General features: G+C 39.3%; 1 protein-coding gene across 7 annotated transcripts in view; it reads left to right on the top strand.

The window, feature by feature from the left end:
- Positions 1–15,631, top strand: part of LOC126249755 (serine/threonine-protein kinase NIM1) — a 518,432-nt gene that overhangs the window by 274,196 nt on the left and 228,605 nt on the right. For 3 of the 7 annotated variants that reach the window (XM_049951438.1, XM_049951443.1, XM_049951442.1), the window contains 2 exons: positions 11,478–11,547; positions 15,358–15,424. In XM_049951438.1, coding sequence (XP_049807395.1) covers positions 11,478–11,547; positions 15,358–15,424 — 137 coding nt within the window. The remainder of the gene's footprint in view (positions 1–11,477; positions 11,548–15,357; positions 15,425–15,631) is intronic. The other 4 variants (XM_049951440.1, XM_049951441.1, XM_049951439.1 and 1 more) reach the window with 2 other exon arrangements.

The raw sequence follows: 15,631 nt of genomic DNA, 5'->3' as shown, positions 1-15,631 counted from the left end.
CTCCATGCTGCAGCAAGGGTCATTTCTGAGACACGTCTTTCTATCTCTAACTGGGCTTAAACTGGGTGTGTTCTTCCTCCGGGTCATCCGTTGCGGTCATCAAATTGTACTTTGACACTGGTATCAATTTACTTCCTTCCTACTTCAGTAAAGGGAATTGTGTGTGTTCTACACAACTGACGGGCAATTTCAATGGAAAATATCAGCCCTGCTTACCGGGTTTCAGATATTAATGAAAATTGTACAGTATGTAATACACCCCGTTAACAACAATTATTTCGAGAACTGTGTAAGGTATCAAACTAAAGTTTCTGCAACTGTGTTTACTTGAAGAAGTGATCATTTTTTATGGTCAGTGCTCGAAATATTTTTATCCAAAGAGATGCAACTAGAGTTCTTTTAAGCGTATTCCTTACTTTTGAATGGCAAACAAGTGCTCTTGACTAGCATAATAAAAAGTTGCTTCTTTTCACTGGCAGGATAACGTTTCGGAAAACGAGAATGGCGATGTGCTAAGTATGAAGAAGGCAGCCAAAACAGTTTTGTTGATACCAGTACTAACTCTAAAAGTCGAATTAGTTTGTCGGTACACCCATCTCTAGTGAAATTTATTAAGTTCCTCCAGAAATATTTTGATGAATATTGTGGGATCAGCCACACGATTTTCTTAACGAATTCTTAATCTTTTCAGCAGCTAAGCTACGCAGAATGAACAAAAATAGTCAAGCACTCCGAAGACATGGTCGAATGTCAGTATAACAGAGTAAAAGTACACACCATTGGCGTGTATGTAAATATTTAGTGTTGTTACCAAGCCTGATAGGATGTGTATGGGACGTAAAAAGTGTCATACGTTGAGTGAAAAGTGTGAAGGAAACGGAGATGTCTTATACTCTTGTGAGACAGCGTTATCAGCACCTAAAAGAGTTTAAAGTGACCTTCATTGCGGATGTGCATTTGGCTGGGCGGTTTAATCGTCCAATATTTGTGCGGCCCTGGGACAGTGGGCCGATGTTGGACTGCATGAGAACTTGAGGGTAGACATTCTCGTCGTCAAGGTTCCGACGAGCATGTCTGAGAAAAATATGTTCACCGTATTGAGCACTAAGCACATCGTAACCCCTTCACATTGCCATCACAGAAGAAGTAATGGACTCCCGAAAAATTTTGTCATCCAGCACCTTTGATCGACGAATAGTTGCATTTCGACTAAGGAATTACTGTCCCATGTGTAAGCTGTTGTTAACAGCACAACGTGAAAGGATGGTCTTGAGTGATGCCTTGACGGGGAAGCATGTAAGGCTGACGAATGACGTCTTATTGTATTCAGCGATGAATCGTTTTCTGCTCTACTTCCGATGACCATCGTTGGGGAATATCAAGGTGACCAGCGGAAAGTTCCGTCCTGTCAGTGTTCTGGAAAGGCATAGTGACGTTACTCCTTGCGTCGAGGTGTGAGTCGCCATCGGGTATGACTTCAAGTCACGGTTGGTAGTGACTGACGGAGCTCTGATGGAACAGCGGTATGTCATTGTCATCCTACGTCCTCATGTGTTAGCTCTCACTCGAAATACCGTGGTGCCGTTTGCCAACAGGACAGTGCTCATTGACAAATGGTATTTGTCTGTATAAATTAGCTGTGTGGCCATCAAGATCCCCAGACCTGTGCCCTGTAGAACACGTGAGGGACCCGCTCGGAAGTCAGTCCTGTCCCAGTGCTAGTAACCACGATATGTTACTAAAATGCTTTGTGAGATGTCACTGTCATTTAGTTGTACTGTAATAATATTTTTGTACTGACCACAGTTTTTACTAGCTTCGTTACCTTACGTGTTTTGTCATTACGCCATTTTCAAAAGATCTACAGTAAAATGGGTTTATCTGAGAAACAGGTGATGACATCAAGTAATAGTATATACACCAGTACAAGCGAATAAAAATTAACACATACCGAATATATGACACAAAATTTCTTATCGATGTAGGTGCAAACTGGAAGAACGTGCTCACTTACGCCTTAACCAAACAAGTCCGCCAGATGGCACTAATCGCATGGCAATTATGATGTATAATGTTTTGGCATTACAATAGTAATTTATATTTTTTGAGCATCTTACATTGCTGATTAACAAATATTCAGGGATCAAATGTGTAATAAAATTAAGAAAAGTACTAGCTCAAGCGAAAGCTGTAAAAAGTTGTGTGTGCGTGTTTCAAGTAGGTGGCGCTGGTGTGTAATTATGTCAGAGCTATTAGTCACCAAAGCGTTCAAAGAGTTTCGAAAATAATAGATCGTACATAATATAAGTAAAAAACAGATCAATATGCTGGTGTAGATACGGTCAAATGTAATCAGTACTATATACCAAGAAGATCATGCAAATTTTTATTTCTGAAGCTGTACAATGGCGTGTGATGTATGAGTGGACTGTCTGAGGGCAGTCAGGTGGTAGCTAATAATGACATAAGAACACTACGACAGGAATACAAATGTCAATGAAATCTGATTACATATCATTTGAACGACAGAAAAATAAACCAAAAATTAAAAAAATTAAAAAATTAAAAATTAAAGAACGTCCATGCAATTCCATAAAATAACAATGTTGAAAGCACGAGTAGTACAGTAGTCATGAAATGTACAACGAGCATTACATATTCATTATTGTTTACATTACAATATTACTAGGACAATAAAAAAGAGTAGAAAAACTGTAACCTAATGATTGAATCAGTAAACTCCTCAAAGCAGAACAAGTATTCTAAGGGCGAATGGTGAACGCTAGTAGTAATCAGCCTCTTCACTACATAATAAATGGAACCTATATATGAAATAGTTTTATTCTTCTTGTGGAAGTAAATATCCGTTGTCTATAATGTACGAAGGGGCAGAGTAAATAATGTCTTAAGCCACAGTCGTTGCAAGTATTATAAAGGCAATAACTAAATTGGTAAAAATAGATACATACAGCGTGGTTATAATCAAACTTTCAATGAATCAGAGGGCCCGCATGAAAAACGAGTGATCTAAGGACATTGAAACAATTGTAACGACATGAAGAAGAGAAATAACGAATAAAGCATTGAGAGAAACACATTTTAATGTCCACATGAGAGGGTAACATTTGCTAATTGCGAATCACGTTACGTTCCATGCTACAAACTTTGCTCAATGTGACGACCATCTGCATTCTCGAAAGACTGCAACTGCACTAGACTTAACATTTCACAATTGTTCGCAGTATTTTTCGAACGGTGGACCATGGGATGGTCAACTATCGTGACACAGCTTGCTCTATTATTTAACTGTGATTTATTATAGAATTTGTAAGAGCTGTAAGTAGCCGTATTTCTGACTGTCTTACACTTCGACATTTCTGGTGCATCGTCTTTTCTTCGGTTAAGGGGCTCAAAATCATGAAAAGTTCAATTTTTACTTTTTTGCGTTTTCTGAATCTTCAGACTATTATCTTTTAATAGATATATAATTTATTCGATTCCGAAGACTACAACTATTTTTAAATTTTTTTTGAAATGTGTTCTACATGGGCGTGACCCTGTGTGGCGCTGTTAAACTGCTGTCAAATGGTGTTATTATTAACGTCCGTGTTCATCAGGTACATTTTAGTGATGTGAGATAAAGTATAAAACCTATTTTCAGAGACTTAGCAGCACCTGAACTGTTGAAAAAGTGTATTCACGGAAAAACTCAAAACCCCAATGAAAGTGTAAATAGTGTTATATGGTCGAGAATCCCCAAGACTGTATTTGTTGGAATAGAAACACTTCACTTTGGTGTGTATGATGCTGTTGCGACTTTCAATGATGGCAACATTGTAAGGTGCAAGGTATTTAGAAATATGGGAATGAAGATAGGTTCTAACATGGTACGAGCGATGCTTGCTTTAGACAAGGAACGCCTTCGGGCTGCAGACAGGGCTGTAAAGAGTCTAGAAATACAAGCAAGAGTAAACAGGAGGAGGAACAGGAGGAAGCTGGAGGAGGAGTTTGCAGAGGATGAAGATAATCCATCCTATGGACCTGGAATGCACTAAAAAGTTAATCCAATCTTTGTCGCTCGATTCCCAAAACTTTTATTTTCTCATACTAATTACATGTTTTCTAAGGATCTTCCAAACATATTTGTTTCAAACTTTCAGTAAATGTTACACAGTACCTTCTGCATAATTTAACACAGCCTTTTTCCAAAAAACTGTTTATTTTTGAATATATAAATAAAAAATTGCAAAAAAATGTTGTGAATTTTCATTACAATTGGGAAAAATCATCTTTAATAACTGAACTAAAATTTTGTAAAATCCCTGTGTTAAGTTGTAGCCCATATTCCAATAAATAATCTGTAAAAAGTTCAACTTCCTACCTCAAATACTTTGTGAGGAAAGATGTAATTTATAAGCGTTATTTTAACATTGGAAGTATAGGGCGTTCCGGAGCCCCTTAAGAGAGCAACCACAGTGCAATTTCAACGTTCTGGATTTCACCGGTTTCTGGACAAGCACTGCCCGTCTTCGTACCTGTGCTGACAAGCAACAGTCGCTTGTCCTGGATCAGCCACGCCCTGGGGCCATCAGCCAGCGTTCGGCCGCACAACAAATTCATTCACCTCATACCAGTTCGAGGCGGCCGAATTGCACGCCTAAGTATGTGTAACGTTACACACCTTCACTTAATGTGGCTAATTTGCTTGCTATTACCCTCATTAAGTAGCATCAAAGTGGACGTACTTACACAATATAATAAACAAAATACATGACGTAGTAAAAAGAATTCACTAAATTTCGTGTCAGAACAATAGTGTGATTGTCTTTGTTTTGGTGTGTGAAACAGCATGTACCTCCCAGGTTATGTCATAACGTATACTATCAGAAAGTGCTCTGTAGGAATGGATATTCATGTTATTCTAACCAACGATTTACCAAGATTTACAAACTTAAAATTGAACCTTCTTGCTGTGCTAAGCATGTTCTCATAAACGACTCTTTAAATGAGGCAACCACTGACCAAGTCTGAGTCAGCCATATCGGCGCATTTACAAAAAGACTGGATATATTTAACAAGTTCAGAAAATAAGCTGAGAATTCTGTTTAATGAGAGCAAGAGGATCATGTTAAATGTATTGGAGAAATTCAAAGCATGGAATCCGTAAAACGTGTTCTCAAGCATACTTTGAACAATCAAACGGAAATGAGACGTTGTGGCTCCTCGCTAATTTCGATTATTTAAGCTGTCAGTTGAAGGTCATGTTATGAAGTTTTATTCCCATGTAGGTTTTGCAGCCACAGAAAGATTATGGCCCTTTGGATACTTTAACGACTTCAGTTATTACTGTTTCACAAAAAGAATGTTTATTAATTTTAATATTTCAATTAATCGTCAGTATTACAGGCTCAATTGATGTAATACATTATAAGACAGGAGAAAAACTCCGATCTATGATTATATATAACTATATTAATCCCTTTCTGATATTTGTGAATCATTTTAAATTAGCATCCACTGTATGGTGTTAGAAATCGTCATTAAGAATAAGTAGCAAACTTTATGACAATATATTTCCACTTTATACACCTGCTGTAATACGATCCCCAAGGTCCAGTTGTTCACGAAATGACCACAAGATTACAGTTCAGTTCGTTCTTCGCATGTCCGGCACTTCCTCCGTAATCCACGTGCCCACAACCGTCTTAAGCCAGGTCAGTGACCCATCAACAAGGCAGGGATGCACTCGGCCCGTGGACGTACAGCACGCTTGCTGCCATGATACCTACCACTATAGCAGATCCGCTACATCACATTAGAAATATACCAATAATATTAGGAATATCACATTTAAATAAACCTTTGAAATTTTCACCCAAATCTTAAGTGCAATAGAAATTACGTTTCTCTCTTTCGTAAATGATGAAATCATTTATGTTCTGACAACCTCCGCGCACCATGATTTCTGCATACATTGTTAGCTCTCCTTGTTTGAAGTTGTGCCTGCAGAATTTACTTCATTTAGTTTAAATTCACAAATTATCCCTGATACAAAGTAAAAATAACCCCACATTTTTTAAAACCTCCGAAGGAAATTACACTTACATACATGCTTATATTAATACACATGCCACGTTCTTCTTTTGCAAGGTGCAACACTGCCACCGTTTACTCATACAACATTTATATCACCAATGTATCTTTTGAATCTCACTTTTTGCGTTTTTTTGAGCTGATAAAATTCGAGGCCTGTTTCCTCGTTCACAAAAGGACTTGTACGTTTACATCAAAGTTTTGCGACTATCACTTGAACACAACTTTTAAATATGAGCAACTCAAACTTACTTTCTTCATCAACATCGATCATAGTACTTATAGGCTACACATTTTCAGTTTTATCCTTCTCTAAACACTGCAACCTCAAAAGATTATTTTCAACGTCTCTTGCTTTTTTTCTCCATATTTATGGTACAGATTAAATCATCAGACCAACCCACAATCTCATTATCACCCCCAAACAATTCATTGCACTCATTATTGGCCCTGATTTCATCTTTCCTCCCTTCAAGACCTCTTGTTACTTTAAAATTTCTCCTGTGCCCACCACTGAGGTAGTAATGAATATTTTTCCATTCCATCTCCAGTCATTAATTGAGCAGTCACTTTCTTCTTTAATGTGCCATTCAGTATTATCATCTTGTAAATCAATAGTTTCCCCATTACTCATTTCCATATTCTCCCGAAATGCCTCTAAATCCTGTAGGATTAAAATCACACTCAAAACCCGTGTTTCTCCGTCCTCTTTAGCATCGAATATACTGTTCCCTTCTCCCGAAGTAACGATATCAGTAACTGCAAGCTCCTCACAATTAATCATACAACTTACAACTGCATCTCCCTTACACAAAACCTCACTTATTTCCGTCAAACACTACAAACTTTATCACAATTAACTCCTCTAACATCCGACGATATCCCATAAGCTTCATTACTTAAAAATTCTTTCACATACTTCGGTGAGTTATAGAAATAAAAATCAATAACTCCAACTACATCAGCATTCACAGTACACTCAAATTCTACCAAATTCGGATCTACCTCTGCTTCTGTTATATTTTCTCTCCTCTCAGATGTCTCGTATGCCTTAACATACCACCTAACCCGTTATTTTCAAATTAAGCCATTAACAGCCACTCAGAATTCATGATTTCATCGAGAGCCATCGGTTCACTTCAGTCAATAGAAATAAATGCAAAAATTCCTTCATCCAAGATATCTAAATCAGTCACTTCAACCTTCGCAACTTCAGCACTTAAAACACCTTTACCTCCCTTTAACAATATCTCATCCACTTCCGCCGATACATAATGAAATTCATCGCCAACTGACGAGACTACTGCTAAACCGCATTCACAAATATCATCAAATATTTCCGTAGATACATCACAAAATGCATCTCTAGCTGACGGGACTACAGTTACGTCATTTTCACAGGTAGATTCATCTCCTTCTGCCGACAAATTTATCTACACTCCTTTCTTCCATATTACTGTAATTGTTGCTACTGACCAGAACGTCATCAGAATTCATCATACATTCCACTTAACCCAAATTCAGATCCACCTCAGACCCTCTTCTGATCACAAAATTTTCCATCAAACATGCATTCATTCCATCATTCACTTTTCCCTTTCAGAAAATAAATTTTTCAGCCCCCTATGGTTGTTTTCAAATTTCTCTAACATTTTATGTTTCTTACATCCTCTTGATGGTTGTGCTGCTTATACTTACTCCCCGTTTTACTGTTAAATTTTATTACCTTCATTTCCAACATGTCTACTTTTCCGAATTTTCGACAACCACTGAATTTTTGAAACCATGTGTCCTTTTGCAGTGCTGGTTTATTTTGCTCCCTGTGGCCCGAGATGCGGCAATCAGTAGTTTTCCGACCTCTTATACTGGTGTTGCATTTCGTGAGGTGCTTGCCCCTCAGACTTTCGCTAGCAATTCTGATCTCCATTGCGGAAATTCCCTTTTCGGCTTCCCCTCTGAAAATCGTTATTAGCATTACGATGACAATTATTTTGGTTATGATCACGATGGTTATTTTGATTATTATTGTGGTTCACACTCAAATACCCATTTCCCTGTCCGCTGTTTCCATTATGTGGCTTGAATTTCAACGCCTGTTCTAATTTTTCAATAAAATCAAAGAACTCATCAATGGAATTTGTCGTACTGTGGACAAGACGCTACAGAAAGTAATCCGATAAGCGTCTATTGAGAGTATTGATTTCCATTAACATTCCCAGCACACGACTTACGTGCATCAACTTAGTCAGTTCATGGACCCAAACATTGCACATCAATCCACTTCCTTATTTCAAACTTGGTCCATTTAGGAACTCATTCTGAAGTCGTGTTTGTTTCGCTTCACTCCATAATTTATTCAGGGAACAACTCTCAAAACTTCATTAAATTTGTCCATGACTGTGCGTTGTCCTCAGTATGCAGCTTCACAAAATTAATTGTAGCCGCTTCCGACATTCCTCTCAGGAAACATCTGTAAATGCAGCAATGAAATCAAGTGGGTATTGTTTTCTATCATCTGCAGAACACTTTGTCATTCCTAAATTAACCTATGGAATACCTAATGCAATAGTATCCTGATTTGCTGTTAGAAAATTTAACTCTACCCCATACATCGTTAATCTGCTGTTTCCACTGGAAAGTTTCATTATTCTTTCCTGATTCGAAACGTTGCCTTTTTTTAATTACCTCTTCTCAAGTTCCAACACTCTACCAGACAATTTGTAGATAGCTTTATTGGCCACTTCAAGTGCATTTTGTCCCTGCACGCAATTAATGACATCGCTGCCCAGCTCGTCCTGTATCGTTTCCGACCTGCTCCCAAAAATTTTTTTCACTAAATCGAATCTCGTATTAATCAGGCCATCCTCCCCAGAAAATTTACCACAGCAGTCCTTATGGCCTCTAATTTTCAACCACACACCTTCAATATTCGATTTAATTTTTCCGACCCAGTCTTTGACACGCTCTACACTTGCCTATTTTACACTTTCTGCAGTAGCCTCTACTTTCTCAACTTTAGTACCTAGCAGCGTTTTCAATGAGCCCCTTTCTAAATTTCAAGTTTGTCAGGATTGCCCTTAACGATGCCACTGAATCAGCCACATTATAGTTCTTCTCTGATTTCAGTTTATCTGCCCCACTAATATCGTCACTACCAACACTACCACATTCAGTTTAAAAGACAAACTGGACTACTTCTGTTAGGAAATACTCACGGCTTTTGATATATCCCACACGTAAATAGTGTTACCGATTCTCCACATACAGCTGCTGCAGTATCTTATGCTCGGAGTCCCCATGCAAACTGCCTGTCATGCAATAGATTTGTAACCCGGATGACACAATGTTGTAAAGTCTTAGAATTGCAGTGGCAGCTCTGACAGGATTAGATTTATGTCCTGTAAGTGAAAACTCCAACTAGGACGTTACTTCGTGCATATTCCACTGAGTAGTAACTTCTATAACCAGCATTCCATGCGAGCCAACCAGCTGCAGCTTTACCTGATGTTGCTCGCACCTTAGATAATTGGGCTATGCACATCTCTGTTTAAAAACAATAATTCGATAATGTCCCAGGGTCGAGCAGCACACGTCTGTCACGTCTGTAGCTGTGAGACTGTAGCCAAATAGTCTATGCATTGGGTATAATTTCGGATCAATAAAATAAATAGAAATATTAAATAAAAGATAAATGAATAATTAATAAAAATTGTCCTTTTCTAGTGTGTGTAATTGATGTAGACGACATGAGAGAATTCTGTTGAATAATGTTTGTTCAAGAACGTAAATTTCGAATGAACGGAATGTGGTCAAACGATAACCGGTCATAACACAGACAGAAATAGAATCTTATAGAATACAATAAAGCTGCTTTGAAAGCGTTAGGAGAATATCAGCAAAATCCCCAAATTAAATAGCCATTCGAGACGTACAAAAAACTAAGTCCACAATACACGAAATATTCGTCAGCTCAAAATAATTCAGAGCTCAGCTCGACGATTTATACAGTAACACACGAGAGATAATGTTTAGAGATTCGTATTCTGTCTATTCTTAATTCCATAATGCAAGCGGTAGAAATAAAGTTCTTCACTGGAGCACATTCAGACCTTACGAAAGTTGGAGTCCTTTAAAAAGTTAAAGTATTGTAGCGGCCATTCACCGCTCGCATTCAGTCACCCGCACCAACGAATCTTACACGTTCCGTCTCGTCGGGCATGTCTGCCTTCTCCCAGTACTAACGTGAAAGTGTCCAGATTCGATCCCTTGAGCACACCGCTCAAAAATTGTTTCCACCTGGCTCCAGCAGTGTTCCGCCACTGCCTACTTGCCCACTGGCTGAAGGTAATCACAAAATATACATCTACAGACATGACTTTGACTCAGTTTGACCACATTCCATCCTAAACTAATATATTATAACAATAATTAAATAAATAAATGTTGTAACCTTCCTGACACACTTGGACTTTTACACTAAATTTAAATAAAAGTTTGTTCATAAATAAATAATCTACTATTCTTGCGCAAATGCTGTTATGTTAAATGACATCAAAATACGTTAAATATTGCATAAACAATCAAGTCTGCTTGTTAGAAGCGTCTTGGGTACACTTTCGAATAGTGTGTCCAGCTAACCCGCGCAACTGACCGCTATTAAATCACCTCGGTTTTTAATATCAGTTCTAATCATATATAAATAAAACTCTTGGCAAAATATTAAAATATTCATTAAATAACTACAAAAGTATGTTAAAATATGAGTTATTCGTGCTGCATTCAGTTGCTGTGTTATTGTGGAGGATAGTATGTTCTGACAAACTTTTGCTAAAAGAAAGAGCTAAAATAAAATAGGTACCGGTACACAACTTTCGGAGATGAGATATAGTGCAGTGCTATCTTCTGAGATATCGTTTACTGAATTCGCATGACTATTGTTATTTTCTGCATTTATCATTTTATATCAGTATTATCGCACCTTGGCTGCAGAAAGAGACTCTGCTAAAATCTGAGACGAGATAATGTAAATATTTTCGAGTTGGGATCAACGGAACCAACCGTGATAATACTCAGTTATTTCAATGGCCGATCCAGACATTCACGCCGTGCAGTTGCTAGTACCCATAAAGCAACCATCTTGAGGATTAGCTCTGTGGGGACGTTCTATCAAATGCTGAGACAGTGTTATTGTACTAATAAGGAAGGAGACAGGTAAGATCAGAAAACTATAAACGTATTAGCCTCGTCTCTCTAACGTACAAGTTACTCACTGGAGTTATCCTGAAACACAAGAAGAAACATCCGATTTTAATCAATGACGAGACGATTAAAGCCAAAGTTCCTAGGTTCATGTGTGCAATTTCAATGCTACTTGTGTGTTGCAGGTTGTCAGCATGGAGGCGTAGACAATGCCGTCAGCGCGGCTGCCTGGACTACCCAACCAGGTCGCCTCAGGTGCGTCGCTGTGGCCCTACCCTAACTGAGAACACTAACCGCTTTATTGCACTTTACTAACAACGCTTTTTATATTGCGGTGCGTCCACAACCTCTGAGTATGTCAGAGCGCTATGCTACGCAATTTGAGAGGAACGTTTGCGTAATTATACTTCGTGTCCTAACTTTTACACTTCTCTGTGTAAAAGGCATTTCCCCAGAAAATTTTCTCCGTGGAAAACTGTTGAAATGGCATCGGAAGTTCTGTAATCGTTAGATTTGATCTGCTGAAATGTCTTTGTTGAGGTCTGGTCAAAGAGAATACAGGAGCTTGAAGTCTCGTCGAAAAGAATACAGAACAGAACAGAACAGAAAAATGACTGCTGTTAGTTTGGATTGATGATCTCCTATTTGAATTTTTAAGGCTTCCTGGAACTGAGTTGCTTGTTTCAATAGACAGTGAACAAAAGGGATGAACGTTCTGTGGCTGCGTTTACTTGTGAACAACTCCCCTTTTAACTCGTCTCTGAATAACTTCCACTTTTTGAAAGCCAGTTCACAGTCGTTAAACTGCACTTACCGCAGTGGCCTAAAAGACCTTACTCCATGACTGCTTCTACTTCATCACTGGTTCTTTGCATCACAGTTTCTGGTAAACATCGTTTCTGAGAAGTTTAATCATCTTTAAACTAGAACTAAACGACGAATTCAAGCTCTCCAATACTTGAGCAAGGGCGTATGTATCAAGCTGATTTTGCAAGGTGAAAAGCGTGATTACTTTTTCAGTTTCTGTAGCAGTACTAAATACTTACTTTCAAAGTTGCCTGAGACACAAAATAACACCTCGGTTGTTTCGGGATACGTCTGACGATTTCCTTTGTTGTTTTGACCTGTGCACTAGCAATCCTGCTCAGAGATTGCCACATATGCACACTACCTGCAAAACTAAATTTTTGAACTGACAAAGACATCTGTTCGCATCCAGCCAGTGCTTTTTTATCGTTGCTGATCTGCACATCTGGATGTAGTCTTCGATTATATACTTTCTTTACAAGCTTCCATAAAGCTAAAGTTGTGTCAGTGCATATCCTATTCGGTATTACCTTCGTTATAGAAAGCAGTAGTAAACCAAAGTGTGTTTATTTACTTGAATAATGCTGATAAATACATCCTTTTTGAGGGTGCTAAACCAAAAAATTGATATTGATTTTGAATATAGTTCGTGTTTGGACGCCTGTCCAGCCCCATTGATTAGCATTCACATTTCTCCTCGTTGAAACGTCGCAGAAGCATGTTATATCTAATCGTTGATTCCATGCTGTCATTTTTTTGTTGTCCAATCTTATCCGCAATATTACTCTGTTGATACAACTCACGATAGCTGTTTCGAACAGTATTCTATACAGGGTGTTACAAAAAGGTACGGCCAAACTTTCAGGAAACATTCCTCACACACAAATAAAGAAAAGATGTTATGAGGACATGTGTCCGGAAACGCTTAATTTCCATGTTAGAGCTCATTTTAGTTTCGTCAGTATGTACTGTACTTCCTCGATTCATCGCCAGTTGGCCCAATTGAAGGAAGGTATTGTTGACTTCGGTGCTTGTGTTGACATGCGACTCATTGCTCTACAGTACTAGCATCAAGCACATCAGTACGTAGCATCAACAGGTTAGTGTTCATCACCAACGTGGTTTTGCAGTCAGTGCAATGTTTACAAATGCGGAGTTGGCAGATGCCCATTTGATGTATGGATTAGCACGGGGCAATAGCCGTGGCGCGGTACGTTTGTATCGAGACAGATTTCCAGAACGAAAGTGTCCCGACAGGAAGACATTCGAAGCAATTGATCGGCGTCTTAGGGAGCACGGAACATTCCAGCCTATGACTCGCGACTGGGGAAGACCTAGAACGACGAGGGCACCTGCAATGGACGAGGCAATTCTTCGTGCAGTTGACGATAACCCTAATGTCAGCGTCAGAGAAGTTGCTGCTGTACAAGGTAACGTTGACCACGTCACTGTATGGAGAGTGCTACGGGAGAACCAGTTGTTTCCGTACCACGTACAGCGTGTGCAGGCACTATCAGCAGCTGATTGGCCTCCACGGGTACACTTCTGCGAATGGTTCATCCAAAAATGTATCAATCCTCATTTCATTGCAAATTTTCTCTTTACGGATGAGGCTTCATTCCAACGTGATCAAATTGAAAATCTTCACAATCAACATGTGTGGGCTGACGAGAATCCTCACGCAATTGTGCAATCACGTCATCAACACAGATTTTCTGTGAACGTTTGGGTAGGCATTGTTGGTGATGCCTTGATTGGGCCCCATGTTCTTCCACCTACGCTCAATGGAACACGTTATCATGATTTCATACGGGATACTCTACCTGTGCTGCTAGAACATGTGCCTTTACAAGTACGACAAAAGATGTGGTTCATGCACGATGGAGCTCCTGCACATTTCAGTCTAAGTGTTCGTTCGCTTCTCAACAACAGATTCGGTGACCGATGGATTGGTAGAGGCGGACCAATTCCATGGCCTCCACGCTCTCCTGACCTCAACCCTCTTGACTTTCATTTATGGGGGCATTTGAAAGCTCTTGTCTACGCAACGCCGGTACCAAATGTAGCGACTCTTCGTGCTCGTATTGTGGACGGCTGTGATACAATACGCCATTCTCCAGGGCTGCATCAGCGCATCAGGGATTCTGTGCGACGGAGGGTGGATGCATGTATCCTCGCTAACGGAGGACATTTGAAGTCCCGCTGGTACGTTCTGCTGCTGTGTGTTTCCATTCCATGATTAATGTGATTTGAAAAGAAGTAATAAAATGAGCTCTAACATGGAAAGTAAGCGTTTCCGGACACATGTCCACATGACATATTTTCTTTCTTTGTGTTTGAGGAATGTTTCCTGAAAGTTTAGCCGTACCTTTTTGTAACACCCTGTATAGCTGAATTGTACAATAAAACGTTCTAGTCAATAAAAATATTTTTGTTTACGACAACGGGAAATCTTTGTTGCAAGAGGGAGTGACATACAGAATCTTTATTGTACACTCATCAGGACAAGAAAAAAGCTAATGCCTGATACGCGTATTTATTACTGAATTTTCGCAGCAATTCATTAATCTGCATCTACATCTGCATCTACATATATACTCCGCAAGCCACTGTATGGTGCACAGCAGAGTGTACCCTGTACCATTACTAGTCATTTCCTTCCCTGCTCCACTCGCAAACAGAGCTCCGTACGAGCCCAAAGTTCTCTTATCTTGGTGATCCTTACGCGGGATGTAGAATGGCGGCAGTAAAATCGTTCAGCAGTCAAATTAAAATGCCGGTTCTCTAAATTTTCGTAATAGTGTTTCACGAAAAGAACGTCGTCTTCTGTCCACGGATTACCACTTGATTTCAAGAACCATCTCCGTAATACTTGCGCTTCGATCGAACCTGCCGGTAACAAATCTAGCAGTCCACCTCTGAACTGCTTTCATGTTTTCCTTTAATCTGACCTGGTGCGGATCCCAAACACTCGAGCAGTACTATAGAATGGATCGTAGCAGTTACCTTATTTCTCCCAATAAATTGAGGTCGACTATTCGCTTTGGCAACTACTGTACTTATTTAATCCTACGTTTCGTTCGTCTTAAAGTCTAAGTACACGTGATTCACCATTTCTTTCCTCCAACCTTTATATGATGTGCCAACAGTATCAATGCTTGGTCTGTGTAGCGTTTCAATTAATGTTGTTATGGATGAGTGTAAAACGTAATGTAGAAGAAAATGTAACACGTTACCGGCACATAGCTTACTTTTCAGGAAGCGGTAAAGACGACCAACGAGGTCAGCCAGCCAATTCGCTGGATGGATTATCACCAACAATCTCGTAAGTCATCACGCCATAATACAACGTAGCATTAAAAATTATCTATCGCCCTTGCCAGTCAAATAAAGGAGACAAAAATTTCTCCAGTTCATGTTCGTATAGTTGTGTATTAAGAATTTAGCGGTAATCCATGTGGCTGCACCGCCAATTCGTGGCTGTCTCCGAAAGAGACTCTCTGCGACCAGCGCAGCCACGGTACCAGCGTAA

This window comes from Schistocerca nitens, chromosome 3 (assembly GCF_023898315.1).
Source record: "Schistocerca nitens isolate TAMUIC-IGC-003100 chromosome 3, iqSchNite1.1, whole genome shotgun sequence".
NCBI classification, from domain to species: Eukaryota; Metazoa; Arthropoda; class Insecta; order Orthoptera; family Acrididae; genus Schistocerca; species Schistocerca nitens.
Note: the sequence above shows the minus strand (reverse complement) of the source record. Positions and strands in the feature narration are given on the sequence as shown.